This window comes from Botryllus schlosseri, chromosome 8 (assembly GCF_051294905.1).
Source record: "Botryllus schlosseri isolate E-star chromosome 8, Bs_hap1, whole genome shotgun sequence".
NCBI lineage: Eukaryota > Metazoa > Chordata > Ascidiacea > Stolidobranchia > Styelidae > Botryllus > Botryllus schlosseri.
In genome coordinates, this window is record NC_137243.1 from 8,414,888 (window position 1) to 8,431,542 (window position 16,655).

At 40.8% G+C, this 16,655-nt stretch overlaps 1 protein-coding gene across 1 annotated transcript; it reads left to right on the forward strand.

Moving 5' to 3' along the window:
- The first annotated feature begins 14,336 nt into the window (after nt 1-14,336).
- Nucleotides 14,337-16,585, forward strand: LOC145445633 (caveolin-3-like). The gene is made up of 3 exons (XM_080323837.1): nt 14,337-14,601; nt 14,658-14,845; nt 16,256-16,585. The coding sequence occupies exons 1-3, from the start codon at nt 14,524-14,526 to the stop codon at nt 16,410-16,412; spliced, it is 423 nt and encodes a 140-aa protein (XP_080179963.1). The 5' UTR covers nt 14,337-14,523; the 3' UTR covers nt 16,413-16,585.
- Nucleotides 16,586-16,655: the final 70 nt, after the last annotated feature.

Sequence of the window (16,655 nt, forward strand, 5' to 3'; positions counted from 1 at the left end):
ACGACACGCATCAGTAGCGATCCTTTACTCTAACATCCACCTCGCCTAGATTGTCACAGTTCTTTTTCGATGTTGATCTCTTTGAAGCCGCGGCCCTTTCTACTAGTTCTTTCCATTCATTGTGAGTGCTTTCTTTCGTCGGGTCTTTGTCTGGGCTTTTTTGTCGCCGTAAGAACGGCAACGGCAGGGAAGAGAGCCCAGATAAACCTCCGACGGGAATCGAACCCAGTTCGTCTGCGTGCTGGGCGCTTATCGTAGCCACTACACTATCTCCACTACCAGTCCTATACTCCCGATATGCGCATCTGCACCAAGTGAATATTTTAATGATTCGACGAGTAGCAAAAGACGATTTTTTTGAGTATGAAATTATCGAATGTGACTATCGAACGGAAACTCCCGTTTATCCCATTGTTAGGTCGCGCTCGACTGAATCAATGGTTTGGTCAATCGCAGGTCGCAGCGCAACAATCGAACAATTAGCCTTACGTTAAATGGCATATCACACTTATAGGCAGGGCATGGTATGGTATGGAATGGAATGGGAATTTTCCATACTCCATACCCACCAAATCGCTCCATACCATACTTGGCAATTTTCCATACCATAGCAACATTCTTCCATACCCTATTTGATACTTTTTCCATACTTTCGCGACTTACCCGACCTCTCAAGTGATATTCTATTTTTTGTTATGTGGAAATGTTGCGGCGTTTTTATTCTAATTATTTTGGATGACATCATCCATTTAAACAGCCCTGATGCACCAATGATATGCACAGTTTCTTTATATCATATGTCGTCAGCAATGTATGCTGCCTAATCGTCGATGACGGAACGTACAATATAGGCAATAGGCATATATAGGCCTACACACGGGATTATTTGCAAATCACAACAGAATCGCATGGCATGTAAATCTAGTGTGGTAACGGACTGCTAGCAGTAACATCATCTACAAAATTACATAAACCAAAGGTTTAGTAACATTAGAAGATTGGTTCCCAACCCTTTTTTCTTTACTCCCCACAACTTGAAATCCATATTTCCGCCCTTCAAAATTGCTCCCTCCAGTAAAATTTGGTCAGACTTTGGTCTGTAAAGACTTGCTATTTGTGAAAGTCAAGATCCCAGAATTGAACAGCACGCAATGAAATGAATGAGCAGTGAACTGGTGACCGTACAGTGTACACGCATTGTTGCGCCCCCGTCAAATGTATGTGTAAGCCGGCGAAAAAATAGGAAGGGCTTGAAATATTTCCAAATGTAGCGAGGTAGCATCAATTTACATGTGTAAATGCCAAACAATGCATGGGCCAGATAAATTTCCTGCTGTTAGATATGACCCGCCATAAGCTACACTTTCGCACGCTACATAACTCAAAAGAAATATCTCGTTTCGTCTGTCACAAGTCCAGCTATGCTATCAATTAGGGAGTCCGCGATCTACCTGAATATACATATGAACTATTATTATAACGAATCAGGTGATTTCTATCCCACCATTTCGCATGCGACTGAAATAACAACGTATATGCGGGAGATCGCGTGCCGCTGTCAAGTCAATTCTCGCTAATTGGAGGCATTGATAATACGAATCGCTGAATTGCAAATGAGATAATAGGTCTAAATATTAGAGATACGATCAGCCTTTCATACAGACGTTTAATAAACAAGGTTAATAACGTAAGGACCCTAAATCGAAACCACTGCATTAGAATATATCTTGGAATATAAATTTACATCCCTACAATCATTTTGAAACAGCGGAATAAATATCTATTTTACCCACCAATCTGTGGGCCACACATTAGATTCGTTAGGCAAGATCAGGATGTCTGTTCTGTCATCATAGATAACCAAATTTCAAGAAGTTTAATGGGTGTTGGAGGCCGGCATATCGTAATGGCTCTCCAAGACACGCTATATTTATGTTTGAATTACAATGATAACTTTTCAAGTTCAACAAATTGATAAAAACATTTATGTAACTTTTACATTCTCAGAATCTAGGATTTTAAAACTCTCTTGGTAGTTTACGGACTGGAAGTGCAAGTTGAAATGCAAGTTGTTACGCGACAGTGGTCGAATCTCATTCGTTTATATGATATTTAGATTTGATTTGATTTAAATATTACTTATTAATATTAGCTTCCTTCATATGCGCGTAGCGCTACTTTGTTGTCTTAAAATAGATGTCGACCGGGGTGAGTGAGTGATAAATCGCAATTTGAGATATGAACATAGACAGTCGGCGATTTTCTGAGGTTTGCAATCAATTTGACAAATCGAAAGTAGGATCACTGCAATGATTCTGGCAAAACTGGCTAAGTATGGAAAAGTATGGAAGTATGGAAATAACATTCCATACCATACTCGGGAAATTTCCATACCATACCATACTTGCACTCTTCCATATTCCATACCGAAATTTCGTTCCATACCATACCATACTTCCATACCATACCATACCATACCATACCATGCCCTGCTTATAGGTACTCCACTTTGATAACGAAATTACTAGACTATAATCAGTTAGTGGTTGTTTTGACGAGTCATGTTTTTAGTTAATCAGTTTGGATGTTTTAGTGAATCAGTTTAATTCAACTGTCCTTTATTTGCGTTCCGTTATTTTCCTCGACACCTCTTAATTGTTCTGTTTGGTTGATGATTGGTTAATTATTGCGCCGTCCGTTCTCGTTAACCTTTATATTTCGCTGTTGCTGTTGTTTCATTCTCCTTTTCAACTGTTATCGGACGAGCAAGCAATCTTGCGAATCTCGCCATTTAACGTATCTTCTGAATAAGCTGTTCCGTATATTCATTTGGACTGCTTGTATTTGACAAAAGAAGATAGTTGATACGCAACGCTTGCTTAGTACCCAGATTGCCAGATTTAGTGTGCAGCAGACAGGATCCCGACATCTGATAAAGCGCCACTCATTGATTTCAGTGCCGTGTCGGAACAATTCGCAAGAAGCCCATTAAAGCCGATATCTTCGATACGCTCTTCAATTCAGGCACCGCATGGTATTAGTCTACATTCAAGACTCTGCTGTCCAACGAAGATCTATCGACTCTGCTTGGCACTAAATCTGCGAACATCTAAATAGTTTCCATACGTTTGAGTGATGTCTCTTGTGAAGTCTCCAACGGATTCCCGCAAGTCTCCAACCTTGGCACCGACTTGGAAGCCATTAGCTAAGATGACGGTCGACGATTTACGACCCGAATTACAAGAACTTGGCGAAGCTACAAGTGGGAGCGAAGCTGTATTGACTGACCGATTAGGGAAAATCCGAGATTCCGACAAACCTTCACAAAAGAAAGAACCAAAGCCCTCTCCATTGAGCACCACCGAGAGTACATCATCTGAACTGGTTATGCTTTTTCAGATGATGAAGCATCAGCTAGATCTCGATCGGCAGCAGCAGCAATTAGATCGGGAAGCTTCTGACCGTAAGTTTCAGCTGCAGCTCAAGGAGATCAAGCAGAAACACGCCCAAGACCGTTAGACCAATTAGAAGAAATTCGCCAGCAGTCCGATAAATTAGAAGAAATTCGCCAGCAGTCCGATAACCATTCATCGGCAAGAACTGAACATTCATGTCTACACGAGGTTGTTATAAAGAAGTTCAGGCGCATGAATGCTGACCTCTTAAGAGTCTTTGCAAGCTCTGGAGAAGAAACATGCACATTCCACCTTCGTCGAAGAAATTGAGGTCTTCATACGGTCGGTAGAAATATCAATGACCGATCTCAAGGCATTCGTGGATTCAAAAGTCGACCAGCTTGACGATGGTGATTTCAAGACCGAAATCATTGATGGCATGAGAAGATCAAAAGAAATTTATTTTGTACACATTCCTCTTGCCAAATCCAAGTCTTCATCGCTGAAAGCTGCCGAAGAAGCGGAAAAAGCTGCTGGATCCCTCCCGAGTGGAATAGTGCCGCCTACATTCAATGGCGATATTTTGACTTTTCCGGCATTTTGGGAGTCGTTCGAGCCATTGGTTCACAAAAATCCAAAGGTCAGTCCGTTTTACAAAATCTCGTATTTAAAGGCAGCTCTTAAAGGTTCGTCATCCGGCCTTCTCAATGGTTTCCCCTCGGCGGCAGTGAATTATGAGCCTGCAGTAGAGGCCGTTCTTAAAAGGTACGGAAAGAAGCAAGCGATCGTGAGAAATCACATCGAAGACTTACTACAGGGTGAGAAAGTAGAATTTAAGATCGACAAAGTCAGACAACTTCTCGATGCCGCTACTGCTAAAAGGGCCGTTTTATCGCAGTATGACGTCTCTTGGGACCAACTCTTTACACAGGTACTAGAGTCCCAGTTGCCTGGTACGTTGCATGAGCGTTGGATCAGAAAAACTAGCCCCTTGATCGAAGCCGATAAGATTCCTGATTCTGATCTCCTGTTTGAGTTTCTAAGAACCGAGTTGGCGACGATGGAATCGTTGCGTAAGTCGCAGAATGGGCGTTGCCCTGTTGACGTACGTGAAAAGCCCCCACATAAAGATGAGCTGGTTAGTGTTGGTACCGATAAACCTGACAATTCATTTTCTGCCCAGTCTCTCGTGGTTCAATCCGTCCAGCTATCATGCACCTACTGCTCAAAACCTCATTTATTGAAAGATTGTTTCAAATTTCTGAAATTAAAACCAGCCCAGCGATTGGCTGACTTGGTTATGAAGCCTGGTAAAGTGTGTTTTAGATGCTTATTCCCGAAAGGACACAAAGACCACCCGAAGCATTTTCATCAATGTAAGGAGCGTTGTTCTGTCACTCGCTGTGGGAAACCCCACCACAAATTGTTACACGTTTCTGCGGAACCATTGATTGACGCTAAGTGTATGGTATCAACTGTTGATGTTTCCACCCCTGCGTTTCGGGATTTCGACATAGACACAATATTGCCTACTGCTTTGGGACGAATCCACCACAGAGGTGAAGTTAAAACAGCTGCGTCAAAGGACGTTTCGTTGAAACCTGATCCATGGATTTCGTTGAACGACAAGTTGGAAAGATTAGCTGATAGAAGAATCTGTTGACCGATCATAGTCGGTCAAGTGGGGGAGTGTTTTGACGAGTCATGTTTTTAGTTAATCAGTTTGGATGTTTTAGTGAATCAGTTTAATTCAACTGTCCTTTATTTGCGTTCCGTTATTTTCCTCGACACCTCTTAATTGTTCTGTTTGGTTGATGATTGGTTAATTATTGCGCCGTCCGTTCTCGTTAACCTTTATATTTCGCTGTTGCTGTTGTTTCATTCTCCTTTTCAACTGTTATCGGACGAGCAAGCAATCTTGCGAATCTCGCCATTTAACGTATCTTCTGAATAAGCTGTTCCGTATATTCATTTGGACTGCTTGTATTTGACAAAAGAAGATAGTTGATACGCAACGCTTGCTTAGTACCCAGATTGCCAGATTTAGTGTGCAGCAGACAGGATCCCGACACCTGATAAAGCGCCACTCATTGATTTCAGTGCCGTGTCGGAACAGTGGTAATCTTGAAACTTGCTACAGTGTTAGATAACATCATCAAGATATACAATTCGGAAGCTAGTCGCTCATCTGGGTATGCAACACGATCAAAATCCACATAGACCGATACCGGCTTTTGCGAAAAATACGCTACGCGCTAGGCTGCGCGCACCTATATACTCGCGTAAAATCTATTATGCGATAGCGCACTTTGCATACACCTATACAATATACAAATACACGCAACTTCAAATGCGCATTTGGGCGTCGGTCATTACCGCTCGACGACACTCCGAGACATATACATACACTATACAGACCGAAAACTTCGATATATATACGTAGGCCTATATGGTTAATTGTCCAATGTCCAATGTCCATGTCCAATAGGCGCCTAAAAGGCTGGCACCGAATGTTCCTATCCTGGCAATCTGAACCCGACAAGACAAATGCCTACCCGCAAGGAAAATTTAATTGCCAGTGAAGAAACGCCAATTTGGAATCCTTTCCCTCTTTTAGTTTTGTACGTTTGTGCGATTTCAATATCTTTTGACATAGCGGACAGGAGGTCAAGAAACAATATCATGTAATGAAGTTATTATACCGCCCGAATATGTTTATTGTTTAATTATTTGTTACGGGCCCTGCAGTTTCCAAGACACCTCATTCAGATCAACCGGGAAATCTGATTACGTGAGCACTGAGCAGGGAGGATAAAATATTGATAGCAACGTCCGATCACATTGACCAATTTAATCATGAATTGTTGAAAATTTTCGCGCTATGCACGTTTAGGCGAAGCAACGCGCGCCCCTAAACAGTAAAATAATTTTAAGATGATAGTCGCTGCAAACACGACCAACCTGTTGGGGGATCTGGGGGGCGAAGCTCCCCCCCCCAGAAGTTGGGTTTATCCCCCTATTGTAGGCCCAAGACCAACGTTTTTGGGCGCCTGGTGAAGTGCTGTTACGGTCCTGCAAGCAGCCTATAACTGCTGAACTGATTTTACGCAAAAACCGGTATTGCTCTATCTATAGATTTTGAAGGTGTTTCCATAGCGGGAGATATATGACGAGACGTCGTATCTGTTATTCGGATTATGCGTTCTAACTCTGTGCGAAAGTTAAAGGCTCTTCCTACACAGTTGGGTTAGTATTTTCGTTACCAAAGTCGAGTATGTATTGTACAGTAGGGCTCTTCAAAATTTTTTCTCAAATCGTTCTGTCTACTTGAAATTGTTAGGTTATCTAATTTAAGCCTACACACCAAATTTGGTTCAATTCCAACCAGTAGACGCATTGCTACAGGAGAAGAAAGGAAAAATTCGGATTATGAAAAAAATAGTATTTACGGTGACCAGTTCTCTATTTTATTCAAATACAAATTTTTCAACGGCAATAACTCCGCTTCCACTGGTTGGAATTGAACCAAATTTGATGAACATCGTTTCTATAGACAACCTAGCACTTTCATGGGGTGAACAGAAAATTTTCAAATTTTTTTGTTATTTATTTTTATATAATAAATAGAAACTTTCTTCTCCTGTAGCAATGCGACTACTGGTTGAAATTTTATCAAGTAGCCAGTACGATTTGAGAAAAAAAGTCATTTTTGAAGAGCCCTATTGTCAGGGCATGGTATGGTATGGTATGGTATGGTATGGTATGGTATGGTATGGTATGGTATGGTATGGTATGGTATGGTATGGTATGGTATGGTATGGTATGGTATGGTATGGTATGGTATGGTATGGTATGGTATGGTATGGAAGTATGGTATGGTATGGGACGATATTTCGGTATGGAATATCAGGGCTGTGGAGTCGGTAAATTTTACCACCGACTCCGGCTCCGACTCCGACTCCACACATTTTCAATATACCAACTCCGACTCCGACTCCGACTCCTGAGCCTTTAAACGTACCGACTCCGACTCTGACTCCGACTCCTGGGTCTTTAAACGTACCGACTCCGACTCCGACTCTCGACTCCGACTCCAGCATTATCATCAATTTTTTTCGAAAATTATATGCCACATTGTCGGTTGAATGACTATCATACAACCCTTAAACATATGCAAACATATGATTAACGGTGGCATGCTAAATTGTTTCATTGTGTCACAGCTCGAATTATCCACTATGCAATTAACATGAAAGAAAGATTTGCTAAATGTCCTTTCTTTTTCAAGTTTTTATAACATGGACTCTCTAATATCCTGAAATGTATGAATCATTCAAATATGGCAGATATCCAATCCTGTATAATAAAAATGTAGATAAAAATTCCAAGTGTAGCTCTTGTGTATGAGTCAGCAACTAATAAAGAGATTGAACTTACTAATTTTGTCATTGCACACTATCCTGATGACAAGCACACACACTCTTACTACTAATAGACATTGGTCATAAATGGAATTTAGTTAAGTAGTCAAATGTCTAGTCTACATGTACTTAATCAAGTATTCAAGGATTGGAACTTGCAGTCTTTCTTAATCATTTGTTCGACCCAAACAGCTAAGCTACACTACAAATATTTTTAATTTTGTAAAGTGGGAAGCATCGTTTGGCCATATTTACGTCATTTTTACAATTTGAGAAAACCAGCCGATGCATTTGCTCTGTCACAGTATCATGGTATAATTCCGAAAATTGCATCAATTTTGACTGCATCGCGAAAACGCATATTGCGATTTTCTTCCCCTGTGCAACTGAGTTGTAATTTGCAAGTGATGTCTAATTTTATCTATATCAGGGGTGGGCAGCTTTTTCGGCCAAAGGGAAACATGAGATTTACGTACCATTGCGCGGGCAACTGCAATGTTGATAACCTTTTTTTAGTCGTCCGATAGGAGCGAACCGAATTAGGTACCGTTGTAAACAAGACTTATATCAATACGCTCTAAAATTGATAACAATATGTCATGCAACTGTGCAGTGCGCAATCAGGCCCTGGTCGCGCGAAGCGCGAAATTTTTTTGCAAGATAAGGAGTGAATGATATCAATCGATATGTTGCTAACATACATTGGGGGTCGCATCTGTATAACACTGGGCCTATTTGGCAAGGACAGGATTATTCGACGTTTAGACATAGCAAAATCGACGGTATCAGTGAACTGAACATGCTTCTATTATTTTGTGCAAATGTTTTGTCGACGATCTTGCTGCGAGTGCACAAGCGAAGCCGCATGTTGGACGACACGTTATCTCCTAATTGCGACTATATAGTTAGGCTCAATTCTGTGAACAATATGTATTTATAATTTTCAGAAGGGGGCTCAAATACTGAATGCAAGAAATCTAGTGACAATGAATCATGCGAAGTAGGCCTACCGAGAAAAATTTCAAGTCAAATAAATCTGTTGTGAAATATTCTACTTTATGGTCATGTACGAAGATCTGGGATAAATGTGGCTGGCCCCTGAATACGTCAATGCGTCAGAACTGTTGTTTTAGTCATCATCAAATATCGCGGTCATGCTAATCAAATTTCGGTTGGCATTGCAATTGTACCTGATGCTATAAATAATATCGAGAATTACCTGGCAGGCCACACCTAACCTTCTCGTGTGCCAAATTTGGCCTGCGTGCCACGGGCTGGCCGCACCTGATCTGTATGGTTATTAATAACAGTGATCGGTGGTACATAAAAATTCTATAGAAAATTCTTTGAAAGCAAATGTTTTCATGATAGAGAAGTTGGAGTCGGAGTCGGAGTCGAAGTCAGGGTCATTCTCACAAACTCCGACTCCAACTCCAGTCAGTATTTTCCCCACGACTCCGACTCCGACTCCGACTCCGACTCCAGCTATTATAGTTTTCACGACTCCGACTCCGACTCCGACTCCATCAAGCGAAAATTACCCAGACTCCGACTCCGACTCCACCGACTCCGACTCCGACTCCACAGCCCTGTGGAATATGGAAGAGTGCAAGTATGGTATGGTATGGAAATTTTTTAAGTATGGTATGGAATGGTCTTTCCATACTTACATACTTTTTCCATACTTTGGCAGTTTTGCCAGAATCATGACAATGATCCTCCTTTCGATTTGTCAAATTGATTGCATACGTCAGAAAATCGCCCACTGTCTCTGTTCATATCTCAAATTGCGATTTATCCCTCACCCACCCCGGTCGACATCTATTTGAAGACAACAAAGTAGCGTTACGCGCATAGGTAGTAAATCATATTAATAATGAATATTCAAACCAAATCAAATCTAAATATCATAAAAACGAATGATATTCGACCGCTGTTGCGTTACAACTTGCATTTCGCATATCGTAGCTTCCACTCCGTAAACTACCAAGGGAGTTTTAAGATCGTAGATTCTGAGAATGTAAAAGTTACATGAATATTTTTATTTTTATTTGTTGAACTTGGAAATAATTTTCTGCGATTAGGTAGGATGATCATCACGCAATATCTATTTGACATAACCATCATTGTAATTCAAAAATTTGTAACTTGTCTTGGAGCGACGTTACGATGTGCCGGCCTCCAACACGCATCAAACTTCATGAAATTTGGTTATCTCTGATAAGAGAACAGACACCCTGATCTTGGCTAATGAATCTAATGTGTGGCCCACAGATTAACGGGAAAAATGGACATTTGATCCACTGTACCAAAATGATTGTAGTGATGTAAATTTATATTCTAAGATATATTCCAATGCAGTGGTTTCGAACCGGTGGGTAATTTAGGGGTTTCTGGTCGGGTATAGACTCACTTGAAAAAAAAATCACATTATTATCCTCGTTTATTAAACGTCTGCATGAAATGCTGATCGTGTCTCTAATATTTAGGCCTCTTAGCTCATTTGCAATTCAGCAATTCGTATAATCAGTGCCTCCATAATAAGCGAGGATCGACTGGACACAGGACAGCGGCAAGCGATCTCCCGCATATACGTTGTTATTCAGTCGCAGGCGAAATGGTGTGATTGAAATCACCTGATTCGTTGTAATAAGCGTTCATATGTATGTGAAGTGAATATGTATTCATGGAGATCGCGGACTTGCTAAGTGATAGCATATGACCGGACTCGTTACAGATGAAATGACAGATTTCTTTTCGAGTTATTTAGCGTGCGAAAGTCTAACAGCAGGAGGTTTGTCTGGCCCATGCATTGTTCGGCATTTACACATGTAAATTGATGCTACATCGCTACATTGGGAAATATTTCGAACCCTTCCTATTTTTCTGCCGGCTTACACATACATTTGACGGAGGCGCAACATTGCGTTTACGGTTACCAGTTCACTGTCATTCATTTCATTGCGTGCTGTTCAATTCTGAGAGTCTTAACTTTCATTAATAGCAAGTAGGGCTGGGCAAAATCGAGTACCTGAGTGATTCGATTCTGAATCACGTAATATGCTTCGAGTCGAGTCGAGTAATCGAGTATCACTCATTATGACGTCACAACAGGATGTACTATGTCGAAGTCCAAATATGAACCTTTTATGCCACCACAAAGAACGTAATGCCTGTTATCCATCACATTAAAGATACTTTGGTATTTTTTCGACCATACCGATTTCATTGCACTTCTTAACAATTTTGTTGGATGATAATGACTTCGGAAATGTGTTATTTCCAGTAACGTTCGTAGCTTTAAACTGTGCCTGGTATGCTCAAACACGGCCAATCAAGGTTTCACGGCTTCCTCAGTGGAAAATAGTATCAAAACTATAATTCTCGTCAGTAAATTAACTTTCAGTTGCGAGGACCGTATAATTTCAGTACTCGAAAACATCGTCTTTTACTACTCGACTCGAATCATTAAAATTACTACTCGATTCAGATTCGAGTACTCGAATCATTTTGCCCAGCCCTAATAGCAAGTCTTCACAAAACTAAAGTCTCGCCAAATTTTATCGGAAGGAGCAATTTTAAATGGTGGAAATATAGATTTTAGGTTGTGGGGAATAAAAAAGAAAGGGTTGGGAACCAATGTTTCAATTTCACAATACCTTCGGTTTATGTAATTTTGTAGATGATGTTTTTGCTAGCAGTCCGTTACCACACTAGATTTTCATGTCATGAGATTCTTTTGTGATTTCCAAATAATTACGTGTGTAGGCCTATCCATCATACGTTCCGTCTTCGATGATTAGACACGATACATTGCTGACGACATATGATATAAAGGAACTGGGGATATAAGTGGTGCATCAGGGCTGTTTAAATGGATAATTTCATCCAAAATAAGCAGAACAAAAACGCCGAAACATTTCCACGTATCAAAAATACAATATCACTTGAGAGGTTGGGCAAGTTGCGAAAGTATGGAAAAAGTATCAAATATGGTATGGAAGAAGGTTGCTATGGTATGGAAAATTGACAAGTATGGTATGGAACGATTGGGGGGTATGGAGTATGGAAAATTCCCATTCCATACCATACCATACCATGCCCTGTCTATCGTACAGGTGCGCTTGCGCAGCCTAGCCAATAACGGATTTTTCGCAAAAGCCAGTGTCGGTATATGTTGATTTTGATTGTGTTGAATACCGAGATGAGCGACTAGCTTTCGAATTGTATATCTTGATGATGTCGTCTAACACTGCAGCAAGTTTCAAGATTGCCACTAACTGATTAGGGTGGTAATTTCGTTATCGAAGTCGAGTATATAGGTGCGCGCAGCCTAGCGCGTGACGGATTTTTAGTAAAAGCCGCTATCGGTCTATGTGGATTTTTATCGTGTTGCATACCCGGATGAGCGACTAGCTTCCGAATTGTATATCTTGATGATGTTATCTAACACTGTAGCAAGTTTCAAGATTACCACTAACTGAGTAGTCTAGTAATTTCGTTATCAAAGTCGAGTACCTATAAGTGTGATATGGCATTTAATCCAAGGCAAATTGTTCGATTGTTGCGCTGCGATTGACCAGAGCCGCTAGATTCAGTGGAGCGTGACCTAACAATGAGAAAACGGGAGTTTCCGTTCTATAGTCACATTCGATGATGAAATTATACGCTCCTTGCTACTGAAAATTATTTTATACTATTTTCCACTGTGGAAGCCTTGAAACCTTGATTGGCCGAATCGCAGCATACGAAACATACTCTATAGCACAAAGCTACGACCGATATAGGCCTACTGGAAAAACATTTCCGAAGTCATGATATCATCTCATAATTTGTCACAAAATGCAATGAAATCAATAGGGTCAAAGAAACACCAAAGTATCTTCAATTGGATGTGGTTTTAGTTGAGCCATTTGTTCATTATCAAGGATGTCAAAGCTGTAAAGGAGGGCGAATTTCCAAAAAGGAGGACATTTAGGCGTCCTTGGAGGTCATTTTCGATTTCCTGAAAAAGGAGAAGAAATCCTCCTAAATCAGGACATGGTCTTTTGTTCACCCTAATGCTTGCATCAGAAACATTAATGCAATTTGATAAGCTGGTCGTTCTCAACAACCAATCTGTCAGAATTAGAGATGAAAGTTTGGTGCGCTGATTATATAGCAGAATAAAAATTCGAATCTGTGAGCACTGAGCAACGATACTCTGATTTGTGTTTGGATATTAATTTCAGGACACACAGCGTGACCAACACCAACCATACAACCTTGGATATATTCTGATTCCACAAGTCTTTGGCCAATTATATGCTCTGGATTTTTATTGATTATGCTCGCTTCCACGCACGTGGAGAGCTCCTCCCCATACTTTTAACTCTCGAATGTTTTCTATCGGGTCCAAATTCCTATGTTTATACAAATGCTTGTTCTATCACCGGGGTTCTTAAAGTATGGGTCGCGACCAAAACATGGGTTGCGTAGGGTATAAATTTGGGTCGCGATCCCACCCGAACGAACTTTTAATACGTGTGTAATGTGTGCTGAATTTCTTCAACAATAACTTTCTTAATGCTTCGCGCGATGAAAATACTCATATTTGAGTTGCCGTCTAAAAACTTTAAGAACCGCTCTTCTATCATATAGTATAGGATATGCCTAGGGCTGGGCAAAATCGAGTACCCGAGTGATTCGATTCTGAATCACGTATTATGCTTCGAGTAGAGTCGAGTATTCCAGTATCACTCATTATGACGTCATAACATAATGAAATATGTCAAAGTTCCAACATGTACCTTTTATGCCGATACAAAGAATATAATGCCTGTTATCCATGAAATTGAAGATACTTTGGTGTTTTTTCGACCATGCAGATTTCATTGCACTTCGTAACAAGGTTATGGGATGATTACGATTTCGGAAACGAGTTATTTCCCGTAACGTTGGTAACTTTGTATTATGTTTCGTATGCTTCGATGCGGCCAATCAGGGTTTAAAGCCTTCCACATTTGAATATAGTATCAAAACTATAATTCTCGTCGATGAATTACCTTTCAGTGGCGAGGAGCGTGTAATTTCAGTACTCGAAAAAATCGTCTTTCACTACTCGACTCGAATCATTAGAATTAATACTCGATTCAGATTCGAGTACTCGAATCATTTTGCCCAGCCCTAGATATGTCAATTAAATTGAATTGTATGACATGTTGCCTGGCGTGTAACAGAACGTCATTATTGCAGCTGTGAAAAACTTCTGAAGCCAAATATCTGATTGCAGCTTGAGAAAACATATTACTCACAGAACCGTCCGCCCCTTAGAGTCTTTCACGCCCCCAGTTAACAATTACGGGAATTTGATGAACGACTATCGTATGTCAAGTCGAGACTATAGAGAGAGAATTATCGCTGTAATCAAAGTCTTTTGTATAGTATTGCTGCCTGCCAAGTAACGATTGGTTGCGACGACGCTACAACCAGCTGTATATAACAGCCGGAAATTCCATTCAAAAATTTACAATGTGACACTATTCAATATTGACATCAGAGTAGTAGTGGTAGTAGCAGGATCGTTTCAATAGCAACCGGACGAATGAAACATTCTCATTGTTGCAACGGTTAGAAAACACTTTGTCTTGTACCCGGAGATCCACATACGATTTGCCACTTCATGAGATCAGTTTTATATCACTTATTAGCACCAAACGCCAGAAAATATGGCCAAGAACGTTGCACAAGATGTCGGAGTCGATCTAGAAGTCCGAGACCCGGAAAATATCAACGAGCATGTCAGGGTAAGCAGACCGCGAGATGCAATAAAATAATGAGGTAAGCGAATTCCGTTTCGTAGGTGATGTACGAGGATACTTTCGCCGAACCCGAAGGAAGTCACTCTATCGACGGAGTATGGATCTGCAGCTACAAAACATTTTGGGCAATGAAAAACTGTTGCTACATCGTACTTTCTGTCTTGTGTGGTGTACCGTGCGCATGCATGTGGGCAATAATGTTCGCTACCCAGAGTTTCTACAACATATGGTACGTATAGGCAGGACCTCAACAGCCGCACCCAACCCCTCCCTCCCCATTGGGGGGAAGGGGGGAACTCGAAGGGAGCCCAAAATTATTTCGTGAATTAACATTAATTATAGAGTATTTTGTATTTAATCTATGCAACTTTTTAGAAATTCTATTCTATTGGCGCGAGTTAATCTTGCGAAATATCTATATTATTGGGTACCCTTCCCCAAGAAAAATGCGAATGATTTACAGAAATACGCATTTCGGCGTCGACCATTACCGCGCCACGACGCACCAAGACATATGAAGTTTTAGGTCATGTAACGTAGATATATATACAATTATACATTATACATGCATGTTCAATTGCCCATAGGTGCCTAAATAGCTGGCTCAGTATGTTCCCGTCCTGGCAATCTGAACCGCCCAAAACAAATGCTATCCCGTCGAGAAAAATTCTTTGCCAGTGAAGAAATACCAATTTGAAATTGTGTACGTTTGGGCGATTTCAATATCTTTTGACATAGACAGGAGGTCACGAAATAATAACGAAGTCATTAGACCCAATGGACCGCCCAAATATGTTTAATTATTATTTACGGGACCCACATTTTCCAATACACCAATACACCTCACTCACCTCTGCCGGTAAATCTTATTACATGAGCAGTGAGAGAATAAAAAATTGATAGCAATATGTATGCAATTACCGACCATATTGACCGATACAATCAAGAATGACAGTACATTTTGGCCCTTCGCGTGGTTAGGCGGAATAAGGTGCCCGACCATGCAAAACGATAAATGTCGCTAATGAGTATAGTGGCAAAAACGTATAGGTTGATGGCATCGCTGTCCAGAAGTTTGTCTTATCACCCTATATGGAAGGGGGTGGCAAGACTAACGTGTTTTTTATTTTTATTTTTTTTTTGGGGGGGGGTGACGAAGGGCTGTTTCGGTCCTGCGTATAGGCCTAGACCGGTTGCCCGACATATGAGCAATAAGCAAGCGACACAATGAAAAACAACAGACCATATCATCTGACACTTTAGCATGCACCACTGTGACACGCGTTTCACGATCGCAAATATTACCCTAACCCCAAAATTAGCACTTAGACTTAATATATATCCTAAGCCCAAACTCAACCCTATAACCGAATCCTCAATCTAAATCATTCCCGGCCCCAACTCCAAAATTAACCCCCATGCTCAAGTCGCATGCCCAATTGTCGCATACTGAAGTGTCGCATGCTCATATATTGCTCATATGTCCAATTTTGTCCATTATTGTCCAGTGTCCACGGATCATAGGCCACATCTGATTGCCGACAGTCGTGATTGTATCCGTGATGAGAACGGAATTCCATTCATATAACTAGGTTGTTATCTATTCGTCGCTAAATCAAGTTCACAATTTTTGAAACAGGTGCTGCCGCCCCTTCATGACGTCGTTTGCCCTCGATCTCAGATGCTGCGCCGACTTCTACCGCAAATGTGTTGAATGCCACCTCAATCCATGCTACGATGCCGCGGCAAGGATGTTTTCCCAGATCAAGTTTCACCACCGGTACGAAGTAGTTTAGTATTCGGAGCATTTGCAAAAGACGATGCTTTGGTGAGATTAGCGGCGGAGACACGAGTCTCAAGCTTCTTCTTCCAGTAGGCCTATCTAACGCTGTCTTTTTTGGTTTTTACGAATATTGATATAACGACTGTGAATTATGCATTTCAGAATATATTTTTCTATCATACACGATCGATGTCGGTTACCATTGCTAGAAGACTTGTTATGAGTAAGGCAATGCAGTTTTTATGATTTATAGATT

Excerpts from the sequence above, each read along its gene's own strand:
- LOC145445633 (XM_080323837.1), top strand. The coding sequence starts at position 14,524 with ATGGCCAAGAACGTTGCACAAGATGTCGGAGTCGATCTAGAAGTCCGA. Across the intron at positions 14,602-14,657 it reads ATATCAACGAGCATGTCAGG|GTGATGTACGAGGATACTTT; the intron begins GTAAGCAGACCG and ends TCCGTTTCGTAG. Across the intron at positions 14,846-16,255 it reads CAGAGTTTCTACAACATATG|GTGCTGCCGCCCCTTCATGA; the intron begins GTACGTATAGGC and ends TTTTTGAAACAG.